Raw genomic sequence first — 14,429 nt, forward strand, 5'->3', positions numbered from 1 at the left:
GCATTAAAAAATGTTAAACCTTACTGAGTTTGGTAGATTATTACTTCTTCTTCTATGTATCATATGAAGCACCATGGAAGTTACATGAGAGAATAACAAACCAAGTTATGCAAATTCTGGCTTATCATGTGCTCATGCACACAGGCCTTTTGTTCCTTCCACCAGCTGGAGAGGCTAAACTAAGCAGAATCAGAAAGGTTGCCTCATCCTCCAAACCAGGGTTCCTACTTTGTTGCATCCATTATACAAGCCGGAAACACAAACCAGAGTTTGTTCTTGGTTTATGATTCCTGGCTTGTTTCAGGGATACAAGATGACACAGTAAGCTTTCTGATTCTGGTTAGTTTAGGCCCTTTTGCTGGTGAGAGAAGCCAAAAGGAGCAAATGATATGCCAGGAGTTTCCAGAATTCTAGCTTATTGTTGTATGCAAACATGGCCATTTTGCTCTACTTGGGGAACTGAAATAATTAGTACTGAATGGCATCCATCATAAGAGAATGAAAACTATCCAATTCAGAAGAAAAATTTTGCCAGCTGTTCAAAGATACTGTTTGTGTGTCTTTAAAACACAAACTCTTGAGAAAAGTATGGTTTAACCCCCACCCCTGAGAACTACTGTTCCATTTGGGATCCTGATTTTCCCCTCCTTTAGTACAAAATCTCCCACAAGAAGAAAAAATATTTTAAGGCAGTACAATAACCTTATTATAAGACAGTACACTTTCTAAACACACCACTGCCATAGGGATGGGGGCAATTACTAATTTGATATTTTTAGATACATATTTTTGTACTTGCTGGATGCTCTTGATGAAAAATAATAACATATCCCATTAAAGTCTGGAAACCAAGTGTCTCTATGTTCCCCAATTCCAGAACAGCTCTTTCAAAATGGGAGCCTTACAATGAAATACTGAAGGACTCATTAGTAATGAATACATCTGGTCTGGATGTACAAATCTGTTTAGTGTCACAGCAGAGAAAGGGTTGATTCATAGGTTGCCCACAGTGGTCTGGAAGCTGCTTTCTCATGTACTGCCCATTTGGGATGTAGGCAGACATTCACATGGGGAAGAATCATGTTCCTGGCTCCTCTTATGTGGTTCTTCCATCTAGACATGACTGGAGCAGTGTGGAGAGAAGCCACAAAGGCCTGCTGGTAACATAGGAATTGCTCTCAACCTGGATCTCAAGGATATGTTCAGGCCAGCTTCTGAAGCTGATTCTCTGGGTTGCATACACCTTTGTCACAGATTGCACCCTTCCACACACATAATCTCGGGAGACTCACATATGTCAGTACAGAGGTAGGCAACCTGGTGCTATCCAGATGTTTTGGACTATAACTTTCATGAGCCCCAGCCAGCATGGCCAATGGTCAGGGATGGGAGTTGTAGCCCAAAATATACAGAGGACACCAGGTTGTTTACCAGGTTGTGCTAGAGCAACGAGGGCATCTACCTCAGGCACAACCCGGAGAGGGACACAAAACGGGCCCCAAAATATAATGTAATATATTCTGTTATTGCAACAACCTTATGTAATGTTTCTGTTTCAGTACAGAACAATTACATCATGCATTCAAGGCAGTAGATGAAAGGTCAGTTATCAGGTTGCTGGGAGGCACCATTGAGGGTTCTTATTAGCTCTGCAGCCTAACACTGGATACTGCTGATGGGGGAAAAGAATCAGACATGCTACTCTGGTCAACTCTTTCTGACTGACCAGCATCCACCAGCAGATTTTTAGGATCACAGCTTTGAAGTGACTCATTGTCTCGTTCTTGACTCACTATAGATTTTACTGATCACTCCCTATAAGGGACCCTAGGCATAAACCGATCTTTTTTTGGGAAGGTATAACTGTCCTTTTAACTTTGGATGGTGCTAGACTGGTGTGGGAAGACTTCCAAGCCTACTTCAGTTATAGACGTTACTGGTTACAGCCCTGCTCAAAACATCCTACAGTTACAGAAAGGATGCCATCTCTGCACACTTACATCAAACTGGAGGAGGAGGAGAACAGGGAAATGCTGGAAGCAGCAAAAGCTCGTATTTCACACTCAAACGCTGGAAGTGTCCTTTTTTGTTTTGCACCAGATTTTTTTTTAGTAACACTATCAATAATCCATACCAGTAAATGGGAAGCCTTGCTTACTAAACCTTTACTGTGATCAAACAGCAGATATTCTCTAGAAGTCTCTAATGTAGAATGGCTGTAGCATAAAGCATCCAAGATCTGCCGCTTGCAGTCCAAGGCCACTGTTTGTTTATGCTACAAACCAATTTGTAGCTTCCATCACTCTTATCTCATTTCAGTGGATGAAAATAGATGAAGAAGTGCTGCTTTGGTACACAGAGAATAATGCCAGATGTACCAGCAGCCTGTAATTGTCCATGCTATTATAGGTTACTATGAATATAAATATACAGTGACAGGAAAAAAAATAAGTAGTGATAGCTTTAAGTATCTAACTAGGTCACAATGACATTTGAAAAGACGAATTGCTTCCACGTTAAAAGAATGTTTAGAATTGACTTAACGGATATAATTTCTTTCAGCCTGTTCTAGAGCCGAAATAAAGTTACAAAAGAATTTAAACCAGTCAATTCTTAAGTTTGGATTTTGAAGTCAATATCTGAACTTGAGTTCAGCAGATGAATTTTGGAATTAAAATATGGCATCAAAAATTTAAGATACAACTATTGTTTTTGTATGAACTTCATAAATTACAGCAAAGCACATTTGATTTAGTTAAGCACCCTTCAAGTTGATGATACCTGGTTAAACGAATGAAGTTAGTACAGCATTTACTAAATACTACTGCTTGTCAGCTACTATCAAATAGTGACTACTGCTGCATGTCAGATACGGTCAAATATTGATTGTTGCAGATCACTGTATGCCAAGTGTTGATACTGAGTCTGAAATCAATCTCCAAATATCCACACATTTGAAGAATATTTTGTATTGAAATTTGCAGAGGAGAATTGGGGCAGGGGGAGTGGTTTCAACTCTTATCTTCTTCCTGTCCACTAGATTTGTTACCTCACCTTGTCCTATTCATTGGAGGAAAAGCTCTTAAGGCTGAAATCCCTTTCACACTTAATTAGGAGTAAGTCCCATTGAACTGTACAGGACTTACTTCTGAGTAAACCATATGATTATGCCACTAGTTATGTAAACAGTCAGTTATGGAGATGACCTATTAATAAATATACTGATGACGTGGACAAGGTGCTTTCATCTGTAAGGCCGACCACCTGCTTACTGGATCCTTGCCCATCTTGGCCCATTTTGGGCTGCAGAGAGAGACTGGGTGAGGGGATCAGGGCGGTGGTGAACGCCTCCCTTGAGAAGGGAGTGATGCCATCAGCCCTCAAGGAGGCAGTGATAAGACCGCTCTTAAAGAAGCCCTCCTTGGATCCCCAAGTTCTGAACAACTTTCACCCAGTCTCTCATCTGCCATTTTTGGGCAAGGTGATTGAGCGGGTGGTGGCGATGCAGTTGAAGGCACACTTGGAAGAAACCGATTATCTAGACCCATTCCAGTCGGGCTTCAGGCTTGGGCATGGGACAGAAACGGCCTTGGTTGCCTTGGTGGATGATATGAGGAGGGCTCTGGATAGGGGTGAATGTTCCTTCCTTGTTCTCCTCGACCTCTCAGCGGCTTTTGATACCATTGACCACAGTATCCTCCTAGACCGCCTGGAGGGGTTGGGCATTGGAGACACCGTATTGCGGTGGTTCTGGTCCTTCCTCTCCGGCAGGTACCAGAGGGTAGCACTGGGAGAGGAGGTTTCGGACCCATGGCCACTCACTTGTGGGGTGCCACAGGATTCCATCCTCTCCCCGATGCTATTTAACATCTATGTGAAGCTGCTGGGGGCTATCATCAGGAGGTTTGGGGTGCGGTGTCATCAATATGCGGATGACACGCAGCTCTACCTCTCATTCAAATCTTCACCAAGGTTGGCCGTAGAATCCCTGTCCAAATGTCTGGAGACGGTGAGTGGCTGGATGGGGAGGAATAAGCTGAAGCTGAACCCTGACAAGACCGAGGTACTTTTGGTGGGAGACAAGAGAAGGCTGGGGGATGCTGACCTGGTGTTGAATGGGGTACGGCTACCCTTGAAAGACCAGGTCCGCAGCCTGGGGGTCATTTTGGACTCCCAGCTGTCCATGGAGGCTCAGGTGTCAGCTGTGAGCCGGACAGCGCTGTATCAACTCCATCTGATACGGCGGCTGCGCCCCTTCCTTCCCGACCATCTGCTCCCATCGGTAGTACATGCCCTGGTCTCCTCTCGTTTAGACTACTGTAATGCGCTCTACGTGGGGTTACCCTTGAAGACGGTTCGGAAGCTGCAGCTGGTACAGAACGCAGCGGCTCGCCTGATTAAAGGCAGCTGCCAGCAAGATCACATCACTCCAGTGCTGAAGGAGTTGCACTGGTTACCAGTTGTTTTCCGGGCCAAATTCAAGGTGTTGGTTTTGACATTTAAAACCCTATATGGTTCCAGCCCAGCCTATCTTAAGGAGCGCCTCCAGCAACACCAGACAGGCCGCTTAACAAGATCAGCCTCGGATGGCCTTCTCTCTGTCCCATCAGCCAGGACAGCTAGACTGGTGGGGGAGAAGGAGAGGGCCTTCTCTGTGGTGGCCCCCACTCTGTGGAACTCCCTCCCTAAGGAACTCCACCATGCCCCCTCTTTAATGAGCTTCCGTCGTGCATTAAATACGTGGTTGTTCAGGCAGGCATTTGGGGTGGGTTAGGGTATTTTAGAAAATGTTTTTATTGTAGAATTTTATTGTTTTAAACTGTTTTATTGTATGCTGTACATCGCCCAGAGTGGCTGGGTGACCAGCCAGATGGGCGACTAATAAATTTAATAAATAAATAAATAAAAATATTCCCAGGAGCTCTGTTATAGGCAATGTCCCATTGTTAATAGAAAAGCTAGGAGGTTTAAATCTTTATTGCAAACAGGAGCTCCTTCGGTACTGCAAAAATTTCACTCAACTAATATTCTTCCCCAGGCTCTTTATATTACGTCAGCGCAAGACAAATGATCGTATACTGGCCAAATCACAAAACAGGTGTACCTTTTCTCCAATTCTCGGATCTTCTCCCTTAAAGGTGCAACAACCTAAAGGCAAAATTAAAAGTAAATACTCAGGGTGTTCTCTTGCATAAATATCCTTCCCCATGAGAATGACAAATGATAAGAGATATTTGTGGCTGCCCATGTTAGACCAGAAGACAGGAATTAACTCGTTTAAATTAACATCACGCACTCCAGATACATCATTTCTTACAAGTTTACAGTAACAACAACTTATATGTTTAGTTACTGTAAGACAGTCACCCATAATATAGAACCATATGTTGCTCAGTTTGATACCCAAGACAACCCACTTAGACCCAAAGCACATATTAGTTTAAAGGCAGAGCTAGCAGCTACTCTAGGGTAAGCGCAGGGGTCCTGACATGGATTGCGCCACCTCAACTGCCGGTGCAGCAGCCCCAGTCCAGACTGGGACCACAGCAGGGGGAAAGGGTTAAAGCTTCCATCTAGCCCAAGCTAGGGTCTTGATCCATATTGGGACCCCGCGTGCTTACTGCAGCATTACCCCCCCCCCCCGAAGGAATGTGTGCTTTGGCCCCTAGATACTGACTTACAGACGCAGAGAGAGCGGTATCTGGAGAGGGCCTTGGCAATATTGGGTTGGTTCCAGGCTTTGTCATACTTACAAAAAACCCACAGAAATCAATGGGATTTAAGTTAGTAATGAGTAACTGAAGTCCCATTGATTTCAGTGAGTGTAGTTTAGTATGACAAAGTCTAGACTAGAGATGTGAAGCGCCAGAAGTAAACCAGAAAATTCTGGGGGAAAAACCATCCCCTCCATGTATTTCCTAGGATTGACCCCCCCCCCCAATTGAATGCCTTTGGATTATGCAATATTTTCTTTTAGAATTAAAGCAAGGTGTTTATATATATTTTTACCTTTACTCCCCCGTCCCCAATGATTTCTAAAAACAATGCAATAAACTTATAAAAAGATTAGAGATATAAAATGTCTGGAAATAATGAACCCAAAGGGAGGATTTTAAAAAATTCTCTCTCTAAGATTCCCAGGATAGTTATTTCTTCCATTCCTTACTAAATTTATTGGTCTAATGCATCTTTTACTGATATACATTTATGGATGCTCCAAGTCACACTTAGTTTCTCAACATGTATGTAGAGTCACCATATCATAACATGGAAGAAAATGTACATTCTTGACAGTTTGAGTTTTGTTTGACAGAGTCCTGTGCTTCTGGGCTTGTTCTGGTTAGATGCTGCAGTGGTCAATTAATGTAGTTCTAATCTAAAACCCATATGAACTTGAGCACACTCCGGGAGAGAGCGGAGGACAGGAAGGCCTGGCGTGCTATGGTCCATGGGGTCACAAAGAGTCGGACACGACTGAACAACAAATCTAAAACCCATATGTGAAAAGAATGCTGTGGATTATCCCACCACTGTCACCAGATGTGACAGAATGGCAGGTGGGTTATCCCAGCTATGTTTTTAAAAAGAAACGTTGAGGTTTGGGTCTACAAGAACTCACTGCCACAGTTTTTAATAACGTTCTCAATTAGACCTCACCACTACAGAATGCTGCCTCTGCTATAAAAGTGCTTAAATGGTGTCACTAGAATAAACCCTTTCTAGCTAAAAGAAACCCAGTTGCTTGGTTCCTGTGGCTTAGGCATGGGACTGACACTACCACTACAGACCATCTTTCAAAATAAACCAAAAAAAATAAGATGTTCATTAATGGAAATTATTTACAAAAGACATTGATAAAATGTCATTCTTCAAACAACCAGTCAAGATTGCTTAGAGGTTCTTAAATTAAAAATGGTTGCTTACCATTCCCAAGCTGACTCTTTCCCAGCTAAATAAAATTTCACTAGCTTTGCCTTCCGTTCAGATTTCCCTAAGCTCCCACAAACAGGAACAGGTTTCGGAATTTCCCTAAATTTCCTTACAAACAGGAACAGATGCTGTACACCAGTTTCCAGTTCCTCTGCCTCCAGTTCTTCCTACTTCTTCTGGCTTCTAGGATGATACAAATGTTTCACAGACTACTTGCTGAAGTTCCCTCTGAACAGACATAAAAGAGGAACCTAAAATATGTTATGTATAACTTGGTTTGCTCATAAAATTATTATGTTTGGTATATTAAATTTAAAAGTATAATTTGTTCAGTCAATTCCAACTTTACTGAGTTTACTTTTAAAAGTTTTTCAATATAATGATATTTTTATGAGCAAACCAACTTATATAACTTTAGGAACGTAAAGGCTGTTTTATGTTCCTAAAGTGGCCCTCCCCAACCTGGTGCCCTCCAGATATTTTACACTACAATGCCCAGCACTCCAGCATGCTGCCTGAGGCTGATGGGAGCTGAAGTCCAAAATATCTGGAGGGCACCAGTTAGGGAAGGCTGTCCTACAGCAACAAAGTGACTTTAGTAATGTAAAGAGTGCTAAAAAATTGCTTATTTTTCAATTTCCCCCCCAAATTTTCATTTTTTCTGAAAGCCTCCAGAAAAAAAACAGTATTTTTAACACTGCCTCAAAATTTCCAGAAATTTTACATCTCTAGTCTGGACCCTACCCATTTGCATTTTAGCACCACTGAAATTAAGATAAAGTGTGCCATCACAAATCGAGCAATATGCTCACATAACACATTTGTATCCTACCCATTTGCAGACCTTGCAGAAAGAAGGCAAACAATTGGTAGAGTAATTAAAGTAAACTACTGAGAGACAGTGGGGAAATAAAAAAATTATATATGTTACACAATGTACTGACCTCTTCAATCTTATTTTCTACTTTCAGATCAGCATTATCTTGGATAGACCTGTTGGGTAGGAAGCCAATAACAAACTTTAAAATGGCTAAAGGTCTAACTAGTCCCGCAATAAGCGTCAAGCAAGATATATTAAATTCATCATTGTATTTCAGTACTTTATTAAAACACACATATGCTGCATGCCCTCCCCAATATAGACCATGGTGCAGAGGAAGAAAGATGGTTAATGCTTTTCCTCCATGTGCCATTTTCTGGATGAATATCACCCCTCAAAGCCATTTGCCCCAAGGGGAAGCTGAGATCTATAGCAGCTTCCCTTCCAGGGCAAATAGCAAATTTGGGGGGAAGAGGGATTTTAGCAAGAAAATACCATGAGGGAAAAGTTAAGCCCTGCACGGTAGCTTTTTTAACAAATCAAGAAGAGAGAAATACAGTAACACATTTAACATATTGGCCTGGCTCACATGTGGAACTAAACAGTTTTGCTTCCATTTTCAACTAACTGTGGTTACTTGCTCTGTCTAAACCCAGATAAACTGACGTTGCCTTGTTTTCCTAAACCATAGTTAACACTAACCACAGTTTGTCTGGGTTAACACATAACCATAGTTAGTTGAAAATGGAAGTGAAAGTGTCTGATCTCTTCCTCATGGCCATGCCAGAAGAGGACAGGGGAAATAGCGGAGCACACAAGTCCAAGATTGCTCCTGAACTGCTGAACTATGGTTCACCATTAGTCCTGAATGCAGCTGCTGTCTAGCTTGACCATACGTTTCCAAAAATGTCCAACTACATGTCTCTTGGAAGTAGGACAAGCAGGACTCAATAGCGACAGCCGTCCCATGGGTATTTCAGGAGGATCCAATGGTGTCACAGCACTAGCACTAATGACAGTGCGCGCGCATCGGCTTATGCTAGCGCAACATCGCTAGCACTGCAACACAACTGGATCCTATCTACAGTGTCCAAAATCTGGTAATCACACATGACTGAGGCTCCACTCTTAGCATTATGTCTAATAGTCATGACAGATCAGTTCTGCATATACATGTAGCGATTTCCGAGGGCAAATATGGCTGAGCAACGATTACACAGGAAGGCTCTCCAACACTGGCCTTACCCACATGCTGGACTTTGAAAGCTTTGGCACCAAGGGATAACACTATTTAAAAACAGCTCCATGACCATGCTGTTAACTTTGAAAAGGCACCCACATCCACTGTTCCCAACAATTAAAAAAAAGTTCAACAAGATGAACGGAAAGCTTCAGAAAACCTTTTAACAATATTTATGGAATGCTTGAGTGCAACAAAGTGGAGTTAGAACTTTTATTACTTCTGACACATATTAGGAATATACAGCTTATTTAGGAAATTGCATTGATGGAATCATCAAGGCACCAAAAAACTATTATTCCCCTTAGGGACCAACCCTATGTGGACAGGCAGCCACCTCCAAATTCGGAGGCGACCACCTATCCAATGCAGGGTGGGTGGAACACAGGGGGGATCTTTTCCTCTGTGTTCCAGTGGGTACCAGTCACTGGCCTGGGGTGAAAGAGTTAACCTGGGTTCCTTAGATTCAGAATCACCTGTAAAAAGGTTTCCCAGGTGAAACCTTGTCCTCAGCTGAACTTGATCCATCTGATGGGCATCATGTGCAATTCGGAGTCTGTGCAACACACACAGTTGCACTGATTTGGGCAGCCCAGAACCCAGCGCACTTCCAGCTATATTGCCTCTGCAGGATTAGCCCCAGTAAATATTTATTTTTATCCCCAGAGTAATCCAATCTGACTCTGCGATACAACAGGAAGCAGGAGTGCCCCCCCCTTTTTTGAAGGAGCATTTTTATACAGTTATTTTCAGAAGCATAGTTCCGCTGTATGTGATTTCATAATACTTCACACAAGTAATTTAACACTGACTGAAAAGCAAGCAAAAATGGCTTGCCATAATTCCTAGGAATTTATTACTGGATAATTAAAAGTACTAGAATTAGGTCGCAAATCCCTTTAAAAAAAAGGACAAACTTTTTCAGCTGAAGAACTGTAGTTTTCTGTTTTGCTTCTGAGTGTTCTATAATGAGAGTAATACTTCTTGTTAGTGTTGATTTCCACTGAACAGTAGCCTATAAAGAAGGCTGAATCAGTCCATTTACTTATATAAGTTGTTTTTGCTTGCTTTATACCAGGGTGCAGAATTATATATGGGTGGGAGGCCAGACTGCCTCCCACCAGGCCCTCCATGGGCCAGATGACATCAGTGGGTGTGGCCATGCTGAGTGACATCACTGCCCAATGCCTCCCATTTTAGCTCTGGAGAAAGGGACTGGGCCAGAGCAGGGAGGAGCAGCCACTTCTCCCAGCACCAGCTGAGTCCCTGGCTTCATGGGGTGCCCAGCGTCCCCATGGGAGCACTGCGAGAGGCAACACAGCCAGTGCTGGGAAGAGTGGCCACCTCCCGCATCCCCACAATTATTGCAGATCTGCGATCAAAATAACAATGGGGATTCCTCCAAGGGGCTGGGCTTCACCCCTGGATGGTGGAGCCTGGATAATCAAAGTAGCTCTGCCCACCCACCCCACTTTGTATATATTGGTTTAAGATTCTGTGAATAGTTTAACGAGTACAGATCAGCTTTCACAGGTGGGGGATGTTCCTGAAGCAGAAATCCTTGCTCTGAAAAGTTGAACAAAGCCGTCCCCAACATGCCTGAACTCTGAGGACTAGCATGGTATTGTGCTTAAAGTGTCAGGCTAAGCATGGAGACACCCAGGTTCAAATCTCTAGCTGGCCACAATTCTCATTGGGGGGGCAAGGGAGGGGGATGCTTGGACAGTCACACTCTCTCGGCCTAACCTACTTTGCAGGGTTGTTATAAGGATGGGGGGAATCTATGAACGCTTGAGCTGCCTGGAGGAAGAGCAGGATAAAAAAATATAAGCGTGGACTGCCTGTGTGAGGTCCTAAATACAACAAAGAGCCCGTTCAAGTGACATATGAGACGACTCTGCGTTAGTATCAAGGAGGGAGGAGGGTGTTGAGTCAAGGATATAGCCAATTACCTGTCACAGTCTCTTCCACACTTTAGATAATCGGGGGGGGGGGGGGTGCATGGCCAAAACTACTTTCAAAGAGCTTATTTGTATGACTTTATCAAAATATCAGTAGTCTACTTCCATATTAACTTCACTATAAAATACTGCAGCATGGTTCACATGATCACCTCACCGAAGTTTAAACCTCCCACTATTGTTCCCTGATTTGTTCTTCTGTGAAGGCGACAACAATGGCTCCCCCATATTCCACTGCATTAAAGTCTGGAAGAGTCAGCTTCTGAAAAGCACATCCTGTCTTTCTGTCTAGGAGAGCAGGGATGGTTACTGTACTCCAGAGTTGCTGGGTTTTTAAAAACCAATGCAATTGGCTTAACCGCAAAGATTTCAAGTAAGTCCTTTAGCAAATATTTACTTAAGAGGATTTCTACAAATAGAAAGTCTTTCAATAAAATTATGTATACAGAATTCGCACCAATTCAGCTTACAGCTTTTATCCTCTCCAAGCGACTTCACATGCATCTATCTTGGCTTCAGAATGTTTGAACAGAAAATAATGGAACCGTTTAATGTGTTTTGCATCCTGGAGGTTTCAACCACTGCAAAATTGAAGGTCTTTCAAGTAAAACAGGGCTGCTTTACTTGGGACAGCCACAACACCTCCAGCAACAGAAGGGCTTTTGTTAACTGGGTAGGCACAGCAGTAGAAAAGAGGTAAACAATTCCTCTACAAAACTATGTTCACTTTGCTTTAGGCAAAACTCCCAGATGATTTCCATAACTTTGTTTTGTGAATTAGTGCAGTAATGGGATGGGTGGCTGCCTGTACATGAGCTCCAACCAATAAGAATTTTTAAAAGAGCTTATGTAGCATTGTCAGGGGACAGAACTGACCATAGCCGCTCATTATTTAAGTTTTCCTGGCAGCAGCCACCACCATCTTTTTGGGCTTATGTGGAAATCAGTAAGGAAAAGTTTAGCTAAGGGGTAGAAGACAAAGGCTTTGCGATGGCTGTCAAGCATATAAATGCTTCACCTGGAACACATGGGTGAGAAACCTTCCTTCGCTCAGCTTTTGAGGAAATGAAGCAGCGCAAAGCAGCTCTCTTGTTTTCTATAAGAAGACAGAAAGCCAATGTGGTGCAGTGAACAGAGTATTGGATCTGGAGATTCAAGATCAGGGAATTGGAGATCAGGGAGAACTGAATCTACGCCCCATCACAAAACTCACTAACAGCACAATCCTGTACATGTCTACTCATAAATAAGTTCATAAATAAGTTCCACTGGGATCAAGGGGGCTTACTCCCAGGCAAATGGGCAGCCTCAGTCACCCTGGGCCAGTCATTAGTTCTCACACTAAGCTACTTGCAGGGTTGTTACAAAGATAGAATGTGAAACCCTTAATACGCCAACTGAGCTCTATACTAATATGCAGAGATGTGAGAGCCTGGAAAAAAAACCTGGAGGGCAATGTGTGGGGGGGACTCCCCCCCCTAGACTTTTCTCTTATTCCAACAGAACATGGGGCGGGGCGGGGGAGAGAAACTCCTATGAAATATATGCTCTTTGGGGATGAATAAAATCACTCAAAATCTGTAGTATGTCAAATAGTACAATTCTATATGCAAGTTATAAGTGATGCATGTCAGGTTGTTACAGAAGGAAAGTAAGTCTAAGAAAGTAAGGATTGCATATATTTCCATGTTTCCCTGAAGAAACCTTTTCCCATAGCATCAAAATTTATGGAAATTTTACTAATATGGGGAAGTAATCAAATGGTCACCACAGAGCATCTATTTTATGGTATGGGTATGCCCCAGTTTTTACACTCACTGTACGTTTCAGCAAACATTTGTGGCAGAACGTGGAAAAGGAGGAAGAATTATTTGGGGGAGGAGGTGGGGAGAGGGAGGTGGGGAGAGGGAAAAATAGAAAGGTGACGTGCATGTTTGTCTGTAGATTGTTTGTAATGGATTGACAAATTAGTAGCAAGCATACTAACCACACGAACCCAGATTAATTTAGGTTCCCCAACTCTGTTTTTCTCCTTTACGTTATTCCCCCATTCCAATATTCATAAGGTAGTGCCAACATCTGCTCAAGTTAAGTAGCTGGGAGGTAATACAACAGTACCGTTTTGGATGGAGTATCTTCTCTGATTTAAATGGAAGTGGAGCTCATTATCCTTTATTTGTGGAATGGTCCATCCATCCATGAAAGGGATACTAACCAACACTTGTTTCTTTTTAATCCCCCAAATGTGTAGCTGAAGATGACAGTTTTATAAGAAGGATGGGGCATGCTACTTATAATTTTCCCCCTTATCTTCCTCTCCATAGAATAAGGCAGGGGATGCTAGGAGAATACAAGTTTTGTTAAACTAAGAGAAATACCACTTTATGTTCTCACAGATGTAAACAAATGAAGTGTTCAATATTACCTCATGTTGAGCACATTTCCCCATACAGCTGTGGGAAAGAAGAAGAATGAATTAGCATTGCTTGAAAATAACTTGAGTCAATTTAGAATACTTTTGTTTCAAATACTAATAAGGCTAATTTGGAGAAAAGCAACTATACCACAAAAACGTCACACAGTAGATATCAAACTAAAACGGACAAATGGGTCTAAATCCCGTTGGTGCCACTCTTGCATGCATTCATAATGATAATGAAGTTTATCTACTGATAATGAGGTCCATTTTATCATGTTTCTGCATTAAATGTGTGGATTTCTTTTATTCACACAACATTATTGTAAAAGTAGAACTTAGGAGACAGCCGAGAGCTGCCTTTTAGTGAATTTTGTCTTCTTTTTTACAGGTCATGGCAACTCAAGCAGCTACATAGCCCAGCTGCTGCCCTACACATTGAAAATGAGGCCACAAACACCACTGGGGGCAGCCATCTTTTCCCAATACAATGTCATAGGAACAAAGGAAGCTGCCTTATACTGGGCCTGTTTGCACGTCATGACGGCCCACTGTGACTTAATTTACCTGTGGGGGCAGTCTTGTGCCAGGTGCTCAAGTTGTTGTGTCAGCTCATTATTGTTGACATTGTATGGCAGCAGCTCTCCAGGGTTTCAGGCAGGAGTTTTTCCAGCTCCACCTGAAGATGCTGGGGACTGAACCTGAGCTACAGCCCTGGGAGGGACAGCACATCACCATGTTCTATCGCTCTCAGGGGCATTTGTAGGCCTGTTCTCAGCAGCCTGTCCAGGAGATGCAGATTAGATGAGTTCACTTTAGAACTCAGACTGAATGAATTTCTCTAGCATCCATAAATTAAATTATTAGGAAAACTATTGGGATGTTGAAAAGAAATCATTAGACCTCCAACAGAGCTGAAAATAAATTACGTCAATTAATCAGAAGAATATTCAACACTTTAAACAGCAGAAAGCTTCAGATAGAAACTGGATGCTCCTTCTTAGCATGCTCCTTCTGCAAGGTTCTTTGAGCTTCTTCATGTTACATACTCATTCACAGAAA

The 14,429-nt window shown here is 42.5% G+C and overlaps 1 protein-coding gene across 1 annotated transcript in view; it reads right to left on the reverse strand.

Annotated features, from left to right (window-relative positions):
- The window catches only part of UXS1 (UDP-glucuronate decarboxylase 1), a 53,544-nt gene that overhangs the window by 26,921 nt on the left and 12,194 nt on the right, over positions 1-14,429 (reverse strand). Inside the window, exons 2-4 of the mRNA XM_084844488.1 lie at positions 13,377-13,404; positions 7,875-7,923; positions 5,105-5,148 (exon numbers count right to left, since the gene is read on the reverse strand). Coding sequence (XP_084700614.1) covers positions 5,105-5,148; positions 7,875-7,923; positions 13,377-13,404 — 121 coding nt within the window. The remainder of the gene's footprint in view (positions 1-5,104; positions 5,149-7,874; positions 7,924-13,376; positions 13,405-14,429) is intronic.

The sequence above is a fragment of the Heloderma suspectum genome, chromosome 3 (genome assembly GCF_057233095.1).
Source record: "Heloderma suspectum isolate Gila_16-S chromosome 3, 16-S_ref, whole genome shotgun sequence".
In the NCBI taxonomy this organism is placed as follows: domain Eukaryota; kingdom Metazoa; phylum Chordata; class Lepidosauria; order Squamata; family Helodermatidae; genus Heloderma; species Heloderma suspectum.